Below are 21,459 nucleotides of genomic sequence, written 5' to 3'. Positions count from 1 at the left end.
TTGCCAAACCTACCACAGACGGACCCACCACAACCGCATTCATCAACAAATCACCATTCCAAAGACAGTGAGAACTTGCGCAGGAGGATCTAGCTTCACTGTCACTGCCACGACCCACTGGAATGCCCTACCACCACGCCTCAGAAGCATTGACTCGCACACAGCCTTCCGGAAAGCTACCAAACTGTAAACGGGAGCCCGAATGGCCTTGCTGCTCCACCTGTGCTGTGTGCTACTTCTCCCCACGCTTTGTAACCTTCTCTGCTAATGTATGATATCTGTAACACAACCACCTATGTACTTGCTTTGCATCACCGTTAGGCTTTATGCTCCTTGTAACCCTGAGCAAAGCCTTCTTCCTTGTAACCAAGACTTTTCTTGCAACAGCGCCTTCATGCCCCTGGGCTGTTAGTGCGCTTTACAAATCTAACAAAATAAATAAATTGGCAACAAGAATGCCTCTCCTCCAGTAAGCAAGCTCAGAACAGGTGACTTACCAGGCGGTAATCCCATCCCCCCCGCCCCAGAGCCGCCTCCTGGCTGGAGGCTGCCATCTTCCCCTGCCGGGGAAAGAGGTAAGTGGTCCCCTCTACACAACCCCTCCACCCCTCCTCCAGATTTCCCTCCCCCACCCCGACTTACCTTTTCTGTCCATTTCGGGAGCGGATGCGCTGGGTACACTACTGTCCCCAGCGCATCCGCTCCCGATCTGCGACAGGCTGTCATGGAAAGGAAGAAGGGACTATAAGTAGTCCCTTCTTCCTTTCCATGGGGGCCATTTTCTGTTTTATCCTTTTCCCTATTTTTGAATGGCCACCATGGAAACGGAGAAGGGACTGTTTTCCCTTCCACAGAGGACAATTTCTTCCTGCGAACAAGTGTTTTGCAAAGAACAAACTACCCTGGTCCAAAGGGAAGGGGTACGAATAACAATAATCGTAATGCCGCAGGGCGTTCGTTAAGGCCTTTGCCACACTCTGGCCTGTAACTATGGGCCTCAGGCTGTAATGCCGAACCTCCTCCTGGTGTCCTTTAAGAAGAATTAATCAGTTCTCTACATTTATTTATTTTTAACGGCATATTCATTTTGTACTGAAGCAAAAACCTGCAGATATCATGGGTCACTACTGTAGTTATCGGCCACAGCTCTTTTAAAGAGTTCTTTAGTTGCTTCTGCTTCGCCCGTTCGTATGTCTTCTCAGATCATGCATCCAAATCGTTTGTGACCAACCACTGAGTTTTTTTCCTAATACTAATTAAAGCACTGGTTGCATTGCAATTGAATCTCTGCACAACCTTGCAAAACACAAACTGATTTTTCGCAACATTCAGGCCATCTTCACGGCGTGGCTGCATTCCTCTGCAAACAACCAGAAATGGTCTGTTTGGACAGTACGCTGTCAAAAGATGCTTAAAGATCTAAGCACCGATAATGAAACGCTGATCAGTAATCCAGAAGCTAATTAAAAAAAAATTGTGGTAATGGACTGGGCCGACAAAAACTCAGAGACTCAGTCATTAGCTCATGAAAAATGTACCGCCAGAAGGCAAAGCATATAATACCTTGTACAATTATCTGTAAACTTTGACTAAACAAACAAAAGAGAAACCTATTGATGAAGTTCAGCTTAAATGACTTTAAGAAGTAATCGTGAGAAGGCCAAAGTATGCAAAAATGAGCCCTAAATGTAGACTTTGTGATAATCATGAGGAGAACATCAAACACCTAATCTTGTTTTGCAATGGCTTCACAACACAGAGCCAAAGTTTTGGGACCTGTTATGGAAGGCAGACAATCGTTAACTGCTGAGGACTGGTGGCACGAATGTTTTAATGAATCCAACAAAATGCGTTAAAACATTTCTCTTAGAGACAATCGACAAGGAACTCTCTCAAAATGCGGTTTGAGAAATTTGACGCATGAGAAAAATGAACTTTCTTATAAAATGTTACTAAACTGAGATATGCTGTGAACGAAAAATATTTAAAGGTTTATGTAAACCAATAAATAAAAAAAATAAAAATGGTCTGTACTGTGTAAAAACATTTCATAGTACATTTTTAGGAAACCTTTATTTTAAAAGGGTGTATTTCAATATTTGTAGTATCAATCTCTTTTCGTAACTTAACTCTATTTCTATAGTAACTTTTTTACATGTTCGTGGCCCCTTTTTGTTGGGTAAGAATTAGCGCAGTCCAACTGGTGTGGGACTACACAAGACTTATCTCTTGGTATTAGGTAAACCACCTTTTAATACAGGCCCATACTACACAAGTTTGTAGTGTGACTGAGCAGCCAGGCTTATCATAAGGGGGTAATGTGAGCTGTAGAGGCTTACAATGAAATCTGTAAATAATTAAACACTTGAATACAAAGTTATATAAGAAATGATTTATACACAAAGATATCTAAAGCATTCTTTAAAAAGCAGTAATTAGCTGGACCAGCTGCGGAGCGTGGCCTGGACACCAGCGATGAGGCAGCTCCTTTAATGACCTCCGCACGGGTCCACAGCAACATCGAAATATCGCCAATTCCCGTTATGTCCGATTGGTCGTCATAGATGGGTCCAGGCAGCGGAAGATGTGGAGCATGGACTGCAGCAACTTAAACAAATAACGTGACCAGGATCCCTGATAACGCGGCGTTGGAACCCGCCATCGGTGTCCCGCACGCTGATCCAAAATGGCGGCCACGGCCCAGGTCCCGCAGCCTGCCGGCAGCTCTCGCCGTCAATGGACCAGCCCCAGAGAGCGGGAACCCCTATTGGCGTGCTGGCGGAGCTTGTTAACACCTGCTCTCCAACCGGAACTGGAAGTAGAGGTGGGAGCTGCCTGAACGGACTGGGCTCTTGAAGAGCAGATCCCCCTGAGGTGGAGCCCCCTCATCAGCACCCCCAGCCAGCCAATATACCCTGGATCCCTCCCCGAGAATGACCTGCTATTTGCACCGGGGCGCTCCGGCCCTTCTTGACTCGAGCCCCGGACCAGGGGGACCACCACCAGCAGCTTCCTCCCGGCCCCTCCCCCCTTGCGGGATCAGGACCCAAGCCTCTCTTTCTGCTGCCTACACTCCAGCGCGGCCCGCCGACAGGGACCCCTGTGCCTCTCCCGCTGGCGGCAGCATTTGGGGCTACTCCCGCGCCCAAGAGGAGGGTCTAATGGATGGTGGCCGGGAGCATAACCATCCACAGCCAGGGGCACCTGTAAACATCCACTGAGAGCGGAATGCTCTGACAGCTGCAGCCGAAGCACCATCTGCTCTGCGGAGCCCTGCTGAGCCCATACAGGTGCCTCCCGGAAGCCTACCTCCCTCCACGCGATCTAACACAGGGACGCTTCTGTGACTGCAGCCCTGCCCGCCATCTGCATCCCGTTGGAGGCCCTTGTCTCGGTGGGCGTGAGACGGTCTCCCCAAAGACCACAAGAACTGCCCCCCCCCACCACTCCCTCTTGCCTAAGCCTCACCAGCCCCGGGACACTGGGATCCCCCGCTGTTACCTGCCTGAGTCAGCACTGATGCCTCCCTAGGCTTCCTGGGGTGCTCCTGCCCACCTCCCATCCTCATCAGCTTGGAGAGTCCTAAACCCTTCATATTTACTCCGGATTCCGGCAGCAAGCTGTTTGTCGAGTGCCAACAGCCATCTTACGCTTAGGAGCCCTGCACGCCCCCCTATCTATGGATTACCACTACCCCACGGCGGCAAAGAAGTCTACCCTGCCCACTCATTTCCTGGGGTGCCCTGGCCCACTCTACCGCCTCCCCCTGCTGCCACCATTCCTAGACATGCCAGTTCTTGGCGGATATCTCGGGACTGCCAGTGAACCAACCTGCCAGCCAACACGCTGACTTTGGGCAAAATTCACCAGGTGTCGCCCCCCACCTTAGAACCGTGGCCAAAGCTCTGAAACCTTCTAAATCCGCAGACATCTCCACCATGCTGCTGGCGTCGGAGAAAGGATAAAGCACCCCAAACCCCACAGTACCTTTTTGAAATGAAGTTGTTCCAGCGGGTTGCCTTCACGATGCAAGGCAGTAGACCAGTGTTCCTGATCCTGGGTCATTGTGACGAAAAGGACGTCTGGTGGGCTCCTGTGGCAGCACTTCAGAGAGGGACTCTGCAGCAATGGATCAATTCATTGGCTCTTTGTGGTTTTGGCACCTTTTTCTCAGCGCCAACAGGGAACGAATAGCTCCAGTTAGGATTTCCTTGATCCCTCAGTCCTGGACTCTGAGGGGGACTCTGGATGTGGATTACCTTCACTCAGATGCACCTAGAGGCAAAGGACAGGGACGTTTCGGGACCCTCCCTCACTTCCTGCCTTTCCAGACACACTGGAGCCTGGGCGGGCTTCAGTGCTGAAGCTTGCCAAAGGCAAAACACACAAAGGACTCCAACATGATGCAAATATAGAAAAATCCCAGAAAAAACTTAACTAACAAGAAATGGTGAATAAAGAAGACTGGGGCCGTTTTGAGAAAATTGTCACTCTTGGGTGCAGCACTGCAACCGAGATATCAGCCTGCAGATACATGTCACTAGGTAGTAAAAAAAAAGACACCACTTCCACCAGCCATTCAAGTGAGTTAGTGTAACAAAATTTGACATGAGAAATGGGTTAAAGGAATTACTATGTAACCCTCCCAGCACTCCACATAAGGTGTTGTGTGTTGGACCCATACAGTTAAGGCAAGTAAGACCAAGGTCATCTTACTATTCTTGGGAACAGTAGTTCACCCAAGAAAAGGTAGTTAAAGATTAAGAGACGTCCGAGGGACTTCTCATTGGCACTGCACAAAAGTTGGTGTGTCTCACAATGCAAAAGCCGATACCTATGGAGTTTACCAGACTGCATAAAACAGTTAGGAACATAAAAAATCATAGTCAGGAAAATGCATGAGTGAGTGGGGAAAAAAGGGTTCCACTCACTCGGGAGTAAAAATGAAAAAGCCCTGAGTCCAGAAACAGAGCTGGTGAATCGCTAAAGTTAAAGCAAATTGGCTCGGCACAGAAATGAACTCTCCCCAACACCCTTCCACCACACTCCATACTACAGTCTTCCCCCTCCCCCGGATCCCCATATGCTGGACTCCTAATAGGGTTTCTTTCCTTCTTTCTCCCTCCCCCTCTCCCCCCAGACTTTTAAAAACCTTTTTTTAGTGTCTCTGAAAAACTAGGTGGGGACTTGTGCCAGTCATATGCACACTTTGGGGGTCACTGTATAATGGTGGAGCAGTAAACAGATGTGTAAACGGAAGGCAAATTGCTTTATGCCTTCATTGTTTTGGTTAAGCTCATTTATGTGCTCATGCAAGATGGAGGCACAGAGCAGTGTTAACGTTATCGAGAATTATTCCCTGAATTCTAATCGAGAATTATTCCCTGAATTCTATTATGGACCTTGAAGGCCCTCGAGATTGACGATTCATTCATGTTGTTCCAACTCTAAACTTTGTAGAGCAAAAATAAAGTTGGAAATTGAAACAGTTTGACAATTATTCATTCTCTGCACTTAGTTTTTCAAACATGGGAGAGGAACAAAATCTGAAAGTAAAGCTCTGATATTTGCATTAAAAAATAGTACAATTTACTGGGCTTCAGTGGTCAGCAATCACTTACCTACATAGGGTATAAATAAAGCACATTTTTTAATTAATTTAAAGGTTGATCTGTTTGACACAGTATGAGGTGTTAAGATGCATTGAAATGTGATTAGTAAAACCTGCAATAAATTGTAGTCCTAGTGTTATTGGACATGAGAACTCTACTTCTGATTTTTACAAAAGAATGTCTTTTGGTATTGAATTTAAAAGCTTCACATAACAATCATTGCATACAGATGGTGCAAGAGAGGTTCAGGTGTTCATGATCACAAGACTCTGCTTGCTACAGTTGACAGATCATGTATTTGTGAGGAATAAGGGAAACCAATCAGTACTTCGAGACATGGCGAGTGCAGCCTTGGGATCCTGGGGAAGGTGTCCATATTTAGCTCTAGTGCTGCATGTAGGGGAAAGGAAAACTCTGTACTGTAAGATTAACAAAATGTGTCCTTTGGCAAGGAGTATATTGTAGGCTCTCTTGTTCTTGGGGAGGCACTGCGATTTACTGCAGTACAACCTCGTGATCCTGGTCAAGTAGTATATTTTGAGGCCCTGTATTTCATGGGGAGGAAAGAAAAGTAATCTTCACGATTGATTGATTGAATGCAATGCTGCTAGATGAGATCAGGTTGTAATTCTACTTCTGAAATACCAAGTAATTAATGTTCCAGACAATGTAAAATCTACATTAACCAGTCAATCTTCCAAGAGGAAAACATGCTAGGTTTGTGGGCTTTAATAAAGACAAAATAATACATTGAAGGTGCTTCTGCATGCATGCTGCCATATTCTATAAAGAAAAAGAATGTGAAAGTACAGTTGGAATTTGTATTCTAGAGGACACCAGATCTGTTCATGGGATAATCTAATATCAAAATACCATTGCAAGTACTGCACGATTCAATGTTGGGAGGCCTCAAGTTGCTCTCCGCGCTATTCTCGTGTTTTTGATATTTTTATCCAAAATTGACTGCTTTTTGCTTAAATACCTTCAGCGGACAGAGGCCGGCAGCGGGATCAGCTACGGGCGAAGATCTTCACCAATTGATCATCTAAGTTTCGAGCTGGCCCGGCCTTGGGCCTACTTCATACATTTTCAACTAACAGTGTCTCTGGGACTCGAGTGTACTCCTAGATATCTGGTTCAAAAGAAACCGGGGCTGGAGGCCGATCCTAGATCGTCATTGTCTCAACAAGTACTTGAAGTTCCAAAACCTCTGGATGGTCACGTTGCCACATGTGCTCGGCCAGCAAGGGGATTTTCTGACATCGTTTGATCTTGAGATAGCCTACTTTCACATCTCCATTTACAAACTGCAAGTTCCTACGGTTCATAGTTCAAGGTCCGCATTCTGCCTATCGGCATGAAATCGGCCCCAAGGGTGTTTACGAAGTATCTGTACCCAGTGGCGGCACATCTGCATCCACGTATACACCTACCTGGACGACTGGCTGATGGGTTCCCTCCCCTCAGGCACCGTGGCAGGAAAACACATCAAAGACCGTACATCTGCTGACAGTTGGGCTACTCCATAAACTATCCAGTCTTGCTTGACTCCATCTCAGGATGTGCTGTTTGTAGGTGCCCGGCTCAACGCAGTGACGGGTTTGGCGTTGCCTTTGGAGACCATGAGAGCCATACAGGGTAAGTTATAATGCTTTTCGTCGATGGCGACGGTTCTGGGCATCATGTCCTCCTGCATCAGCCTAGTTCGCCTGTGCAGACTTCACATGAGACCCCTCCAGGAGTTCCTGAATGCAAGGTGGATGCAGGTGTCGGAACTTTGCAAACAAGATCTCCTCTCAACGAGGAGTTCTGTTGGGTGATACAGTGGTGGGGTGTACGACCACATCTTGGCCAGGGAGCTCCGTTCCAGGTTCCCCCTTACCAGTAGACTGTCTAGGCGCTGATTGTGGTTTACAAGGTGCGAATGGATAGGGTGTGGATGCCAGCCCTGCACCAAAGAATCTGGCTGGCATTTGCAGAGAAGTAAGAATCTCCGTTTTTTTATTTTTTTGTATTTTATTATTTTCAAAATGATTGAAAACATTGAGCGGCAGTAACTAAGGCGAGCTTGCAACCTATGTCTGTTTTATTCTAATTTGTACAGCGCCTCCTACAACAGTTTAACATACACAGAATTGCCAGAGAAAATATGCTCAGCGAAACCCTTCACTCGCCAACATTTATTTTGCATTACTATAACATCTGGAGATGTGGCCTGTCATCTACTTTTTCTCTTGAAGACACAGGCTGCAGGGAGGTTTCCATGGCCAATAAATGTTATCACATGTGCCGTGGCTTAAAAGTGATCACGTATCTGACTGAGATGTGCAGTGCAAGGCGCTATACAAACAATTGGAAGACAATTACATGATTTAGCTCGTACAGCATGCTGTGCGAAAACTATACTCAGTTGCTTTCACAATTGCTGTCCTTCAATGCTTACCACCTAAACGGTACTCCTTTACGGTACTCGTTTTATCCACCTCTGTAAGGATGAAGGGCTGAGTCGGCCCTGATGGGCTTCAGAAACTGTCTTAAAGGTTACAGAGCTCTGCGCCCCATTTTCTTTTCCTTAACTTTGTGTATATATTTTTGTACTCTTTTATATTAAAGGGACCAAAATTGAATTTGGATAAGCAGGAGCTAAAACCAGCTCCTGGATATCCAGCATGAACCAGTGGCCAGTAGCTAACACTGGAGAACCAGGAGCTATTGCATAGCGTTTCGCAAACTTATCATTTTGTCCCTTATTTATGACCCTCAAGCTTTAGATGTCTGTTCATAGCATGTGCCAAATAAACAGTTACATGCATATAGTTTTTGTTAGGGTCACTGGGGGGTTCCCCACTGATCACCAGGGGGTTACCACGTCACCTCCATCTGACACACACTGCACCAGGGGCTAGGAAGAGGGAAGGCTGGACCGCCTTATTGCGCACCTGGCACTCATCATGGCCGTAGGTTTGGTCTTGAACATTGTATGGGCAGTTCCTCCAAGATGGCCACCCTGTTTGCCCTTCTGGATTCACCACCAGGATGGGCTACAAGGCCATTGACTTTCTTGCAGCTCTGCAGTCTAGTGCGCATGAGTGGGTGAGTATTTAAACCACACTGATTGCCTTTTCTCCTCGCTTTGCATTATTCTGCATCTTGCAGCGTGAGGTTTACCTTCAGGTGCCCGGAATCATCCTGCAGCTGCAGCAACTCTGCCTGGACGAGAAGACCGCAGAGAAGAACGCAGTGTCAAAGCAAATCTACAAAGACTCTCGGCAAGTAATAACTACAAAGACAGAATACTCGCTGTTGTGCGGCTCCCTCCAGCTCCAGGCATCACGGCATCTGTCCCTGCAGCACCCGGGTCCTTTCCATTCAGGTGCTGCCTCTGCTCCTCAGTAGCTCCGACTCCCTCCAGCTCCTGGAAATTCGGCTCCAGCCCGGCACCTACAAGAGCGGGAAAAGACAGTGAATACAAACTAGGAAACCATGCGCACCAAGTCAGCTGTGGACACAGGTTAGAGGCACAAAAGCAGCTGTGGACACAGGTCAAAAGACAGCGCACAGCAAAAGTAGCTGTGGACCCAGGCTAACAGCAAAAAAGGCAGCACACAGCGAAAGTGCTGTGCAGAGTCAATGAAGCAGCAGATGGCACATGCACAAAGGTGCAGCTTCAAGTTAAAGGCACTGAAGGAACGGCTGTGATGCTAGAAATGCATTGGAGGGACAGGGCCTCACTGTCCTTATCCTATAGTCCTTTTTCACTTGTGTTCTGTATTGTTTTCTGCCCAGGAGTCCATGTGGGACTCCTGGCAGTGCAGCTCTTCCTGTTTTTGGTTTGGTGTACAGACCCATGGGATCCCATGAGACCATGAGACCTGTATGGCACCCATATGTGGGGGTACAACCCTGTGCCCCTAGTGTATGTTTTTGGGCACCTGTGGGTGGCCCACAGAGCAGGGTATGGGCTGGTGGCAGCTCCATGCTGAATTTGACAGGTGCTCTGAGTATCTCCATTTTGGGATACCCAGGCCCTGCCATTGGAATCAGTTGATTCCTGATGGAAAACAAGATGGCCCCTGTGGCCTCTTGCTTTCTATTGCCGGTTACCTTGTTTTCCCAAAGTCCTGGGAAGCCCTGACTCTGTCCCTTACCCCTGACTGGCTGTTGGGTGAAGTTCCATATATGGTGGTGTTGTGAAGTCCAGTCCAGACTGGCTGGGGCCTTCCCAGTGACTATGTTGTGGGTACACCCTGTGGGTGTGACCTGGGTGAATGGAGTTTGTGACCAATATGCACTTCTTGTTGTGACTGTCTGGTTTCTGGTATGAGAGACAAAGACTGAGACAGCCCTGCCCGAACTGGCCTGAATGCAGTGTGTAGTGTTAAATGGCTAGGTACTTGTCCCAATCCACATTCCTTGTTGTGAATGTCTGAGGGGGAGGAGGATGGCCTGAATGCACTGTGTGCCTGATTGACTGACTGCGTGAATGCCCTGCTGTATGATTGGCTGCTGAGTGTGACCCAGCAGTGTGGATGAGGGACAGGATAGTATATCTGGGGACCTCTCACCACTGGAAATTGTTCAAAAGCTGTGTCTACACTTGAAGAGTAACTGGAACTGCTGATCCTTGACGGCCAGCTGGAAGACTTGCTGTTGTATTTGCTTCAACCTGATCTGAAAGCTGCCGAATTCGTCTAAGACTGATCCGAGAGAGAACCGGGTAAGGCGCCTGCTTCCCGTGCTCCGAGGGACCATCGAGCACCGCCGACCTTGGCCGAAGCTCCGTGGAAGTCAGACCCTCGAAAGGCTGCCGACCGGAGACGGGACCGCCGAGGAGATCGAAGTGAAGCACCCGGACTTCGTCGAAGTCCATTGCCGTCGACCAGGGTTCGCAGGTTTGTGTAACCACTGGAGGCCTGTTGAAGCCGTGCTTGCCCCAGAAGAGGGGCCTGCTTGACGCCGTGCCACCGACGACCGGAGCCGCCCGCTCCTTTGCCTAAGAACATTTGAATCAAAGGACTCCCTTGTCCGCACCAACGACAGATTCATCCTGCCAGAGAGAGTCAAGGCCGCCGAGGAGAATCCGCCGGTGGGTTTCCCGCCACCTGAAGGCCACAAAGACGTCGACTTGACGCCCTTGCTGTGCCACAGTTCTTCTGAAACTCTTTGCGATCCAGAACGATCAAACGCCGAGGTGCCCCGCACACCTCATCCTCGCAGGACGTCGCCGATGAGCACCGCCTGGATTGACGCCAAGTTCACCTTCTTCAACGCCTCTCGACGATCCGTGACTCCTGCTTGAAAGGGGGTGACTCAAGAAGGATCCATCGACGCTTCTTGGAAGAACTCTGCTCCACCAGGTACATTGGGGGGTAAAAACATTATAGGAGGAAATAAGACTATTGATCAATATATGGACTGGGCTTGTGCTATATCTTTATTTTACATGTTGCCCAAGTGGGGGGGGGGGGGGGAATCTCCACACAGAACTGTGCGTAGGGGTAGGGGCCAGTATTCTGCCAATTGTCATCCATCTTGCTTTCCTTCCTATCTCTATTGCTGGTTTCCTTTTTATTGATCTGTGTGACATTTTAACAGTATAGTTGATGCACTTTAATGAGATCTGATAATATTGGTGGTACCACTTTAGAACTGTATATATTTGCCATTGTTGATTTCTGAGTACAAAGTGAGTTATTGTGATAGTGTACATACCTTTGAATATTAATTATATAAAGACTGTTTTCAGTAATAGTGTGTGGACAGTCCTTTGTGGGGGCTTGGGGACTACACTTAAGAACCAGCCTGCATCACCTCCTGAGAAGCTAGGCCTTGATTGCTTGTCCATTGCTACCGTAATAGAGAATCTTGGCTGGGGTCCTCTGTGCCTCTCCTCTACCTTATAGAGAGCAGAAGTATAGACCCCCCCCCCCCTCTGGTCCTTTACAACGGCGCAGGGACAACCAGATGAAACCAAGAGACTAATGGGAAAGTGGACATTGCCAACCCATACAAAACCACAGCCGGTCTGGGCAGAGTCAGAGAAGCAAGGGCAGAGTCCGTGAAGCAACTGGCACGAGTGAAGATTGGGAACCAGCATCCCTGTGACAATCAACAGTTGAGTCCAGCCTTCCACAGGTGGGGCTGTAGTTGTAACGTTACACAGGCACATGACACACGTGTTATGGTTTTTAGGAAGAAGCCCCAGTCCTGCACAACACCAGCTATCTTTGGGTTGCTGCATCCTGCACCTGCACAACACTCCCGCTTCTTCCACCCCAAGTGTTCACTTAGCGCTGCAGGGGTTTGGGGCAACAAGATGCGAGGAGTCCAAGCCCTCCAGCAGAGTCCAAGGTACGCGTTACTGGTGTGTTGGTTCAGCATCAGTTGGCCAGGGGAAGTCTTAAGTTAGGCTGGGCGATATGGACCAAGTCATATCTCAATATTTCTGGCTGAATGGCGCTACGTATATCTCGAGGTGGGTTAAATGCTCAGTTGTAAACCTCCAATTACATGTGAGATGTCAAACTCCTTTGAGACATTGATCAAAAGAAGTGCTAATACAGGGTTCCTCTTAATATCTTTGTTAATGATATTGTCTCATCCTATATCTATTTTGAAAATCTGTCTCAAACGCTATATCGCTGAGCCCTACCTAAAGTAGCTCCTCAGAGCTGTGGTGTCAAGCTTACCAGGCTCTTCTAGGCTAAATCAGGAGCTAAATGGCTCTGAACTTTCCTCAATTTAAAATCCTGCATTACATTGATTTGTAATAACCTGCTCAAAGGTGAACTGGTGAACTACTGCCTGTCTCCCATATCCTACTTGATAAAAGCTGATATTGGAAATGGTTGGCAGTAGGGACCCCTCAAACATGTGCTACTGCACGTATAACAATCTGGCCTTGGGGCTGTTGAGGCCAATTGGAGAATTCTAGAGGTGATGGGACGATGTTGGCACATGGCAGCACAGCAATTGGTGGCTACAGCTTCACATCACATTCCACATAATTGCACTAGACTCTGGTTGATGCAGAACGTGGTCCAGAATAACACTGTGCTGATCAGGTACTGAACCAAGGATTTAAATCTAAGGGTCTGCATGCTAAGCTCTGAATGTGGACACTAGGTTCCACATACCAATTAATCGTCACTGGGACTTGGCCACAGATGCCAAAAATGCTATGCAAAGAATACCTGCAACACATGAGGAACTTGCACACCTGCAAGGTTCGGGGCATTTTGCCCTTCTGGCAGGCCGGCACACCACTTGTGATGGCCCTGCATGGATAATGAATGTACATACCTTTCCCCCAATTTGACGACCATTCATCTCCCTTGCCTCAAGCCTAGAGGAGGAGAGACTTGAAGAGCTCCTCGAACTCCTGGCGGGCTCTCCTTCTGTGGCATGCAGGCTTTAGGCAGAAAAGTACTGAGAGTGAGGCGGGGGGGCAGATAAACTGTGGTGACCTGCTACACCATGGACAGAGAGGGCAGAGCAGCCACGTCAGTTGCTGCAGTGTGCCACCCCCACAGGAGAAGCGTCCAATCCAAGGCAGGCAGGAATCTGCTTAGTCCTGAGCCTGCTGCCTTTCAAAGTGGGGCCCTCGTTCTGCTTGGCTCTGAGGCTCGTGCAAGTTGTGCTCACTTGCTTTCGCACCCACAACAGCAATCGGGAAAAGCAGCGAGAAAAATGATAGATTGGCTCACTGAAAGAAACCTGAGCACCTCCATATCATCATTACTGTTTTTAGTTTGGTTTGCCATCTATTGCATTAGAGTACAGAATGGGAGAAATGGTGTATGAGGAGGGACACAAAGCTTGTATGTGCGGGGGGCAGGGGGGGGTCTGGTTATTTGTCCCCAATTGACTGCCCGTGGTCATGCTAATCCCTATGGCCATTCCCACCCACTTGCTGCCCCTACTCTCCCAAAGCACCTCCTCATGGGAACTCTGAGCTTGCTTTAATTAGGTCTGACCATCAGCTAAAATGGAGAGAGTCTAGAATGCATTCAATTTCTCTTATGTCAGTAAAATATTGAATTGTTAGTTTCTCTGTTCTTAAAAGCTAATGTGAAAACTTTACCTCTGTCAACGTTATATAAACCTCTATATATTGTCAATCAATTTCATTATAAATTACTAAAAAAAACACCTGTGTAAAATATACTAGTGTTGCTAGAGATTATATTAAAACATTTACAGAGAATTATGCAAATAGAAGAACGGTGATAGTAATTAAATCTAAACTGTATGTATAATGCATTCATTGCCAACTCCAAATACAAATAGTCTTATTGCTCAGGTGCCTAGAAAGGTATAAAGTTCCTCGTCCAGGTTATGGCCCTTTTGGCTTCTTTGTTTCCAAATGGTGGAGGGTTTGTGGGGGGTCTCACCCCACATACCTATTTATTTGTGGAAAATTGAAAAGCAAAGAAACAGACTTTTGAACTTTTTGGTTCAGTAAAATCACGTAGATACAAGGGAATGTGAAACCTTAAGGGGGAATAAAAGAATTAATACAGGATATATGTTTGCAATTGTCAAGTAAAGCACATGAGGGAGCCCTGGTAGAAGAATGCACCAGGAAAAGCCAAGACTGAGTAAAGAGTTCCAATAACAGTGGAGTAGAAACCTAGCCGGGTGTGTCCCACGAAGTTCGGACTAACTGGCAAGTTGTTTTATATACAAGTTGTTTTTTTTGTTAACAGAATTCCAGGGGAGACTCGCACCCTTAAGAGTTTAAAGTATCTTGAGCAAACCTGGGCAAGTGAGCCGTCCCCTGGAATTGTGAACTTTAGCCATAGGGTCCTTTTTGTGTTGGATTTACGTCTTTCCTTTTGAACTTGAACATTTGTGCACTTTTGAGGCCAAAATCATTATCCTTTAAAACCTAGTTAATTTCAGAATGTGAGGGCCAGAAGAGTATTTCGGGCACAGAACATTTTGCTTTGGACATCTGACAGACCCTTCGTTTTGGTTGAGGTAGGCAGATACTTCTTATGGGATAGCAAGGCATTTTCCAACCCCAAAAAGTCTATAGCCACAAATATGAGCTCCCAATTAGTGTCCTGAGACAAATCAAAAGGCTACAGAGACGGGTCACAACATATATATGGAGAGGGAAGAAAAGTATGCTCTCTAGAGCAACTCTGGTGGCTGGGTCCAACAGCGGTGGCGTCTGCAGCAGCCAGACGTTCAAATTTATTATGATACAGGCCAACTGTGAATGTTGAGAGAATGGTGCCAAGTGGAATCATCAAAGCAGTGTTGGCTATGGATATGGCGTTAGGGGGAATGCCTCTATGGAGAGCCCTCTGGTTGTGCAAGCAGGTGAGGCTGCCCTTGTTGTACACCAAATCCTGTAATCGGGACAATGCTATTATTGGGCCGATTAGTGGTGAGTAGGGGGCGTACTACCTTTCCATTCCCCCACATGCCAATGCATAACAATCCTGATTTCACACTGGGGCTGGAGGGATAACGGGCTGGTGCATCACCTATGTAAGAATGGAGTAGTCCTTTTTGCAGTGTAAGCATGAATATTATTTGGGGGAGCAAGACCACCAATCCCAATACTATCTGGTCAGGCACTGGGCGCAAAACAAAGAAATTGAGACAGTTCACATCCTTCAAAAGATTTGCCATAGGTGACCCCACCACTAAAGGACTGATCTCCACCATATTTCATCCTACTTGACCACAAAGGGGACAAATGATGGACCTACGTCAAGGCTTGGTAAAGGGATATTGGCAGACCGATCATAGGGAAAGAATGAGAAGGCATATGGATGAGGGTAAAAAAAATCCTCTGGCGTACAATTGAAAGAGGCGGCTTAACCTTAACCCCAACACAGATTAGAAAGATGAACCCAGGTGTACAGGGAAAGTGTTGGTGGGAATGTGGGGGAGGAGGAGCCGCATTGGATTTCTTGTGGAGCTGTCCCAAGATCATTGGGAGTAAGTTTTGATGCACCTGGCAAAGGTGCTGGGGCGCACAATCTTTTTGGACTTGGGGCCAGTGCAATTGGGCATACAAATATAGCAGATGTACACCATGTTCACTAAAAGAGTGAGGGGCGATATCGCTGCTTCTTTTGATGGCTAAGATAGAGGGATCACAAGGACTGTGGTGGGCCAAGTTGTGGTCCGTACTGTTGTTGGAAAAACCAACGGTTGATTTTTTTATTTTGTTTGATAAAACATTTTTATTGCTTTGAGCAACAAAAGCAAAATAAGGACAAACATGTCCATCAAACATTGGATTTGGCATCAATAACAAGGAGCTCTTCACGTAAACACATCCGTATATTGTTCAGAGTCTCACATCATACACCAGGAGCCACTAAGTCTCCCTTCCCACTTCCCCCATATTTTAGAAGCTTTAGCAGGGCAGCCCCTTGCATTGTAAACCCTGCGCTCTACCATGGCATGTGTCCATATCTGTTGCCCACTAATCCAGTGTTGGGGGGGGTCTGGGGCTCCCCATTTTTGTGCAATGTTACATTTCATCAGCCCCGCTGCCGTGAGTACGCGTAGGAGTAGCACCCTAGGATCCAAAGGTTTAGTGTGGGCCAAAACCTTAGCAAGTACATTGCAACATGCATTCGAGAAGTTTTGGATCAGGTGGCATCCCCACAGGATATGTATGAAAGTTCCCTCTTCCTCGCTACACCGGAGACAGTTCGGGTTTGAATCCCGTTTCCAACCGTATAAGCTCGTCCTTGGGTATTATATTTGATGCAAGATTTTTAACTGTTTCAAACGGAGCCTAGAAGAGATGGCAATCGCCCGAGGATGCATTGGCACCTGAACCCAGTCCTCTGGGTCTATCAATCCCACATCTATTTCCCATTTAGCTTTTAGACTATTCAGGTCAGTAGTGGCAAAGGAGGACATAGCATTGTATAGAATTGAGGTGCATCTAATGGGGATGTATGCTGGAAGCATGTTACATTCTATAGGTGTGTAGTCGGGGACAGTAGTATCTGCTGGTACGTGAGTTCTCGGGGCGTAAGCTAGTTGCATATAGTGGTACCGCTCAGTAGTCAGGATTCGGAATTTCATTTGCAGAGCATCAAACGAGGCCAATTTCCCATCCACGAGGATGTTCCCAACTTTAGTTATTCCAGCCCTTATCCATCTAGGCCAAGGTTCGAGTTTCCCAGTCTCGGTCAGATTGCTATTGTGCCACAGGGGTTGTGCAGCGGTTATTTTGTTTTTCCATCCCACAAAAGTGTGTGCCTGTCTCCATGTGCTGCGATTGTCGGCAGTAGGGGTCTCGGAAGAGGCTGGTATAGCAGATGAAACGGGTCTTATGAATAGCAGCAATTTCGGCCCTTATGTGGGGCAGTTCCCGGTCACCGTGGAGCAAGTCATTGACCGTCGCCAGCTGTGAGGCCCAATAGTAAGTTTGGAGGCGGGGCACGCCTATTCCACCCTCCCAAATCGATCTCTGCAGCATAGTTAATGTGATGCAGGATTATTTCCAAGCCCATAGGAGTTCCCTAAGGAGGGCCTCGACCCGGTCAAATCCGGAGTCTGGGATCTGGAGGGGGGGCACTCTGCAAGACATATAGGAACCGTGGGATGGTCATCATCTTAAAGAGTGCAGCTCTGCCCATAAGTGTTAGGGGAAGAAGTTTCCAGTGGTGAACATCGCTGACAAATCGATCAATGATAGGCTGTAAATTGTGTTGCATAACTAGTCAGGTCCCCGGATATCCAAATCCCCAAGTATCTGAAGCCGCGCTGTTCCACATTTTGTACGGGCAATCTTTGGGGTGGGGGGGGTAGCCTGTACTCTACCCTTTACTGGAAAAAGGATGGATTTCCCCAATTAATTCTTAGTCCACTGAACTCCCCAAAGCAAATGAGCATCTGTGTCACAATGGGGCAAGTCCGGACTGGGTCTCCCAAATATATCAGGAGATCGTCAGCATATAGAGACATCCTGTCCTCGTACCCCTCAGGCCATCTGAATCCCGTCCGGGCTGCGCTCTGGCAAAGCCACAAAGCCAGTGGCTCAATCGTGAGGGCGAAGAGTAGGGGGAAGAGAGGGCATCCCTGCCGGGTACCTCTGCCGAGAGGGCCCCCCATTCACTTTGACTTCCGCCTGGGTGTTTGTGTAGATTATTTGTATCCAGCCCAGAAAAGTGTCCCCAAACTCAATGCGTCGCATAATTTCCCAAAGGCTGCCCCACCGGACCGAATCAAACGCCTTTTCAAAATCAATTGCCAATAAAGCAAGTGGCGTTTCTATGATAGGAGCTAGTACTAGTGAGTGATGGAGGTGTCGCAGATTCATTCAAGTTGTCTTATGTGGCATCATTGTTCCGGGTGGACCAGGGTGTAAATGACCGATTGTAGTCGATTAGCCAGGAGTTTGGCAAGGACCTTGGCCTCACTATTTATTAACTAACAATATGGGCCTATAGGAAGTGCATCGGTCAGGAGGTTTGCCCGATTTGGGAATAACTACGATTGTAGCCTTACATGGGTCTGGTGGAAGGGTGCCTTGTTCTCGGGCATGGAGAAACATTTTATGGAGGGGGGGGGAATGCCATTTTTTTTTTCCTGGCCAATTTTTTTCCAGGCTTCACCATTAGGACCCGGCATTTTCCCAGATTGCAATTGCGCCATAGGCTCACCGATCTCCGTCTCGGAGAGATCGGAGTCTAGTTGCACCCTTTGTTCTGAGAGGCATGGTAGTGTAATGTTATCTAGGCTGGAGGGGTCCAGTGGGGATACTGGGGCCCCGATATAACCAACGGTTGATTTGGCAGATGGACCAGAAAGCTTATCCTGCAAATGGGGGCTGGTGATGAAACGTTTTTTTTCCACCCTGAATTTATAAATACCATGTTCCCACCTAGGCTTGACGCACATCCTTTTTGGTCTATTAGATAATTTGAGGTGCATGCTGAGGCTCAAAGCAGGAGCTACCAGACATAGACGGTGAGGGTAGTATGGCCTTTCCTCATGAGAGGAAAACTGCATGGTATGATTCAGTCTTTATCTAACGAAGGGGACAATATCCGTTAGCATGTTCTTTCTCTGAACCAAATTGTGATGCTAGACCAGCTTTTGGGGGGGGGGATGCAGTAGATTTTCTTGTTGGGAATAAAGAGGCATTGTATAATGTTAAAATGTTTTTGAATATTGTATGCTCTACTTGGAGGTTGAAACTCATGACCATAAAAAAGGTTTTTAAAACTTGGTGTCGTCCCTCTGACCAGGGGAATTTTGTAAGGGGGAAAAATGTAATGGTTTTTCGATTATACGAATAGATTTACAACGTTTATAATCTTATTCTGAGTTGCACCGATCCATTGCTGCAGTTTACTTTAACTTGAATAGGACTGGCACTCATGTCAAAAGAAGAATTAAGACTTTTAACAGTCCCGTGAATAATAACCCAAGAAGAAAACTCAGGATAATGGCAGGTTTTTTCAGTACAGGTAAAACTACCATAAAATGAATATTTTGGAGGATTGTGAATCTTATTAATAAGACATACATTTTCCAATTCGTAGATCCTTCTATCGATGGTAAACGCAGCTCAAAATTCATCACAGAAGCTGGAATTCCATTATTTTACGGTGGTGCCCCAAAAAGGACCTTATTTATAACAAAGAAAATTCAGAGGGGGATCAATAAGTACAGCCCTGTAAGTAATCGGAGGAACAACCTTCGCTTTATAAAATCTTAATATTGGCAGCAGACAGAACTGGCCAAACTAGAGCAATATTTTTCGCCTGGTCTCCCATGGTAATCGCCTTTCCTCATAAATTAGTAAAAACATGGTTTATAGACGTACCTTGTTTTTTTTTTTTTTTTTTAATTATGGGGTTAAGTAAAGTGACCTCCTGGAGTTTCACTTTATTTAAATAGCCAGCATGATTTTTTATTTTCCTACACTTGAACATAATTAAAATATTTGATTTTGCAGAGTTCATCTCAACGTTTTTCATTGTTCATGTGAATGAAGAGCATTTAGAGAGCATTGAAGACCTATCGTAGACTGGTCAATCAAATCATCAGCATAGGATAGATCGCGGACGAAGGACTCGCCTAGGCGAGGATGAAACGATCGAACTCCAGCGAAGGATTTTCCAGCATCCAAAATAAAGATTAAACCTGGATGGTGCTAGATTGATCATTGTCGGTGCTACTTAAATGTCTTAATTGACGTTGTCGCAGACCTTTGTTTAATCTCACTTGGATAGTTGTGTCCGTGTGGATATATCGTAAAATATCCACGAAGGAAGCTGGACGGTCCCATCTTTCAAAGCCTAATTAAAAGTAAATTGCTATTAACCCATTTGTTAAGTCAATAAATGCAAGGAAAAAAGGTGGTTGCGTGTTTTTTTACATTTTTGTGTATATATATATATATATATATATATATATATATATATATATATATATAGCCAGTCCTCCTCAATTGAAGGAGGTACCTAATCCTTTCCTAAAGGCTGATTGAAATCGATTAACACTCTTATTTTCTTGATTACAAAAATCTAGGTCCCTTAAAACGAGGGGTGTGACTATCTTACTAGAGGCATCAAGAAACGCAATTGGGAGATAGTTTGGTGAATTTTGGGCGATAGTTTTGCATAAATGGGTACAAAGTGGGATGGCTTCCATGGGGTGCATAATCTCAATTTACTCATGTAATAAAGGTTGCACAAAGGGGAGGATTTTAAGGTAAAGTTCGATAGGGCATGATAATTAAACCATAAATCTCTTTGCAAGAAAAGGCAACGCGCCAAACTAAATGCGATTACAAATGATTACATTAGCTTGCCAATGCCACTGTTCCAGATTTATCTGTAGACCATACGCTACATTGGTAGTATATGCTGGAGCATACAGAATTCCTTTGGACCTCACCGAATCCTCCTGAGGCTTCGAGTGCAGCATTTGGTCCATGTGTTTCAGAGCAATGGGGGTGCTGAGCAGAAATGCAGCCGACTAATCGCATGCACGTTTGCATTGCGGAGCATCCGATTCACAACTGCATTGCTGAGGTGGCTGCAAGAGCTCGTGGCTGCAAGAGCTCGTGGCTGCAAGAGCTCTAGCAGAGTGATGGTGTTCTCTCTGCCAGACTAATGACCTCTACAAGGACCAGGTTTCCACGCAAAGTATTCTATGCAGCAGCACTAGGCAGCGAGAGGCTTAATTTGTTTATTTGTAAGGTGTATAATCTGATTCAATACTATTTGCTTCCCTCTGTTTCATTGTTTTGCTGGAGCCAGAGGTAAGCAGATGTGTGGAAGGGGCCGTACTGGCGTCTCGCTCAGTGGTTGCTTCTTACTATTAACGAGCGTGTGTAAATATTGTCACACCTTCTAAACGTTGCTAAGCAAAAACTGAGCTGTTTGTTTTCCCTCCTTTTCAGGCAGTGACGCAGATTTCAGCTCCTCCAGCAGTACCGGGAGCATCTCCGCCCCAGAAGTCCACATGTCTGCCACTCCTGCTGCCACCGCTGCCGCTGGAAGCAAAAGGTCCTCATTTTCACGCATGTAAGCAATGGGCATGAAACGGATTGCGGTGCTGCTGCTCTAAAGTGCGAGGGACGAATGGTTGCATTTGAGAAGTGCATGCGTTCACATAGGAAAAATGTACTTCAAGTTGGTGTCAGGTGTCTATTGCCTTTTTGGATGCATGGAACCCTTGCTTTGCTCTGGCTGCAAAAAAATAGTAATGCTTTGCAAAAAGCCTGCTTGCGAATTTGCAGGGCCACCTCGGAATGTTTTGGGGAACCCATGCTGGTCTGAATTACTTTGACATTCACCCGCATGATTTTTATTTTCGTGAGCAATAAATAATTGATATCCCTCTAGTT

At 46.5% G+C, this 21,459-nt stretch overlaps 1 protein-coding gene across 4 annotated transcripts in view; it reads left to right on the top strand.

Annotated features, from left to right (window-relative positions):
* The window catches only part of SYBU (syntabulin), a 464,609-nt gene that overhangs the window by 330,602 nt on the left and 112,548 nt on the right, over positions 1-21,459 (top strand). For 3 of the 4 annotated variants that reach the window (XM_069621516.1, XM_069621518.1, XM_069621519.1), the window contains one exon: positions 21,013-21,136. In XM_069621516.1, coding sequence (XP_069477617.1) covers positions 21,013-21,136 — 124 coding nt within the window. The remainder of the gene's footprint in view (positions 1-21,012; positions 21,137-21,459) is intronic. The other variant, XM_069621517.1, reaches the window with a different exon arrangement.

This window comes from Ambystoma mexicanum, chromosome 5q (assembly GCF_040938575.1).
Source record: "Ambystoma mexicanum isolate Mex_15411 chromosome 5q, UKY_AmexF1_1, whole genome shotgun sequence".
NCBI classification, from domain to species: Eukaryota; Metazoa; Chordata; class Amphibia; order Caudata; family Ambystomatidae; genus Ambystoma; species Ambystoma mexicanum.
The sequence above is the reverse complement of the archived record's forward strand: the minus strand, read 5'-3'. Positions and strand labels throughout refer to the sequence as shown.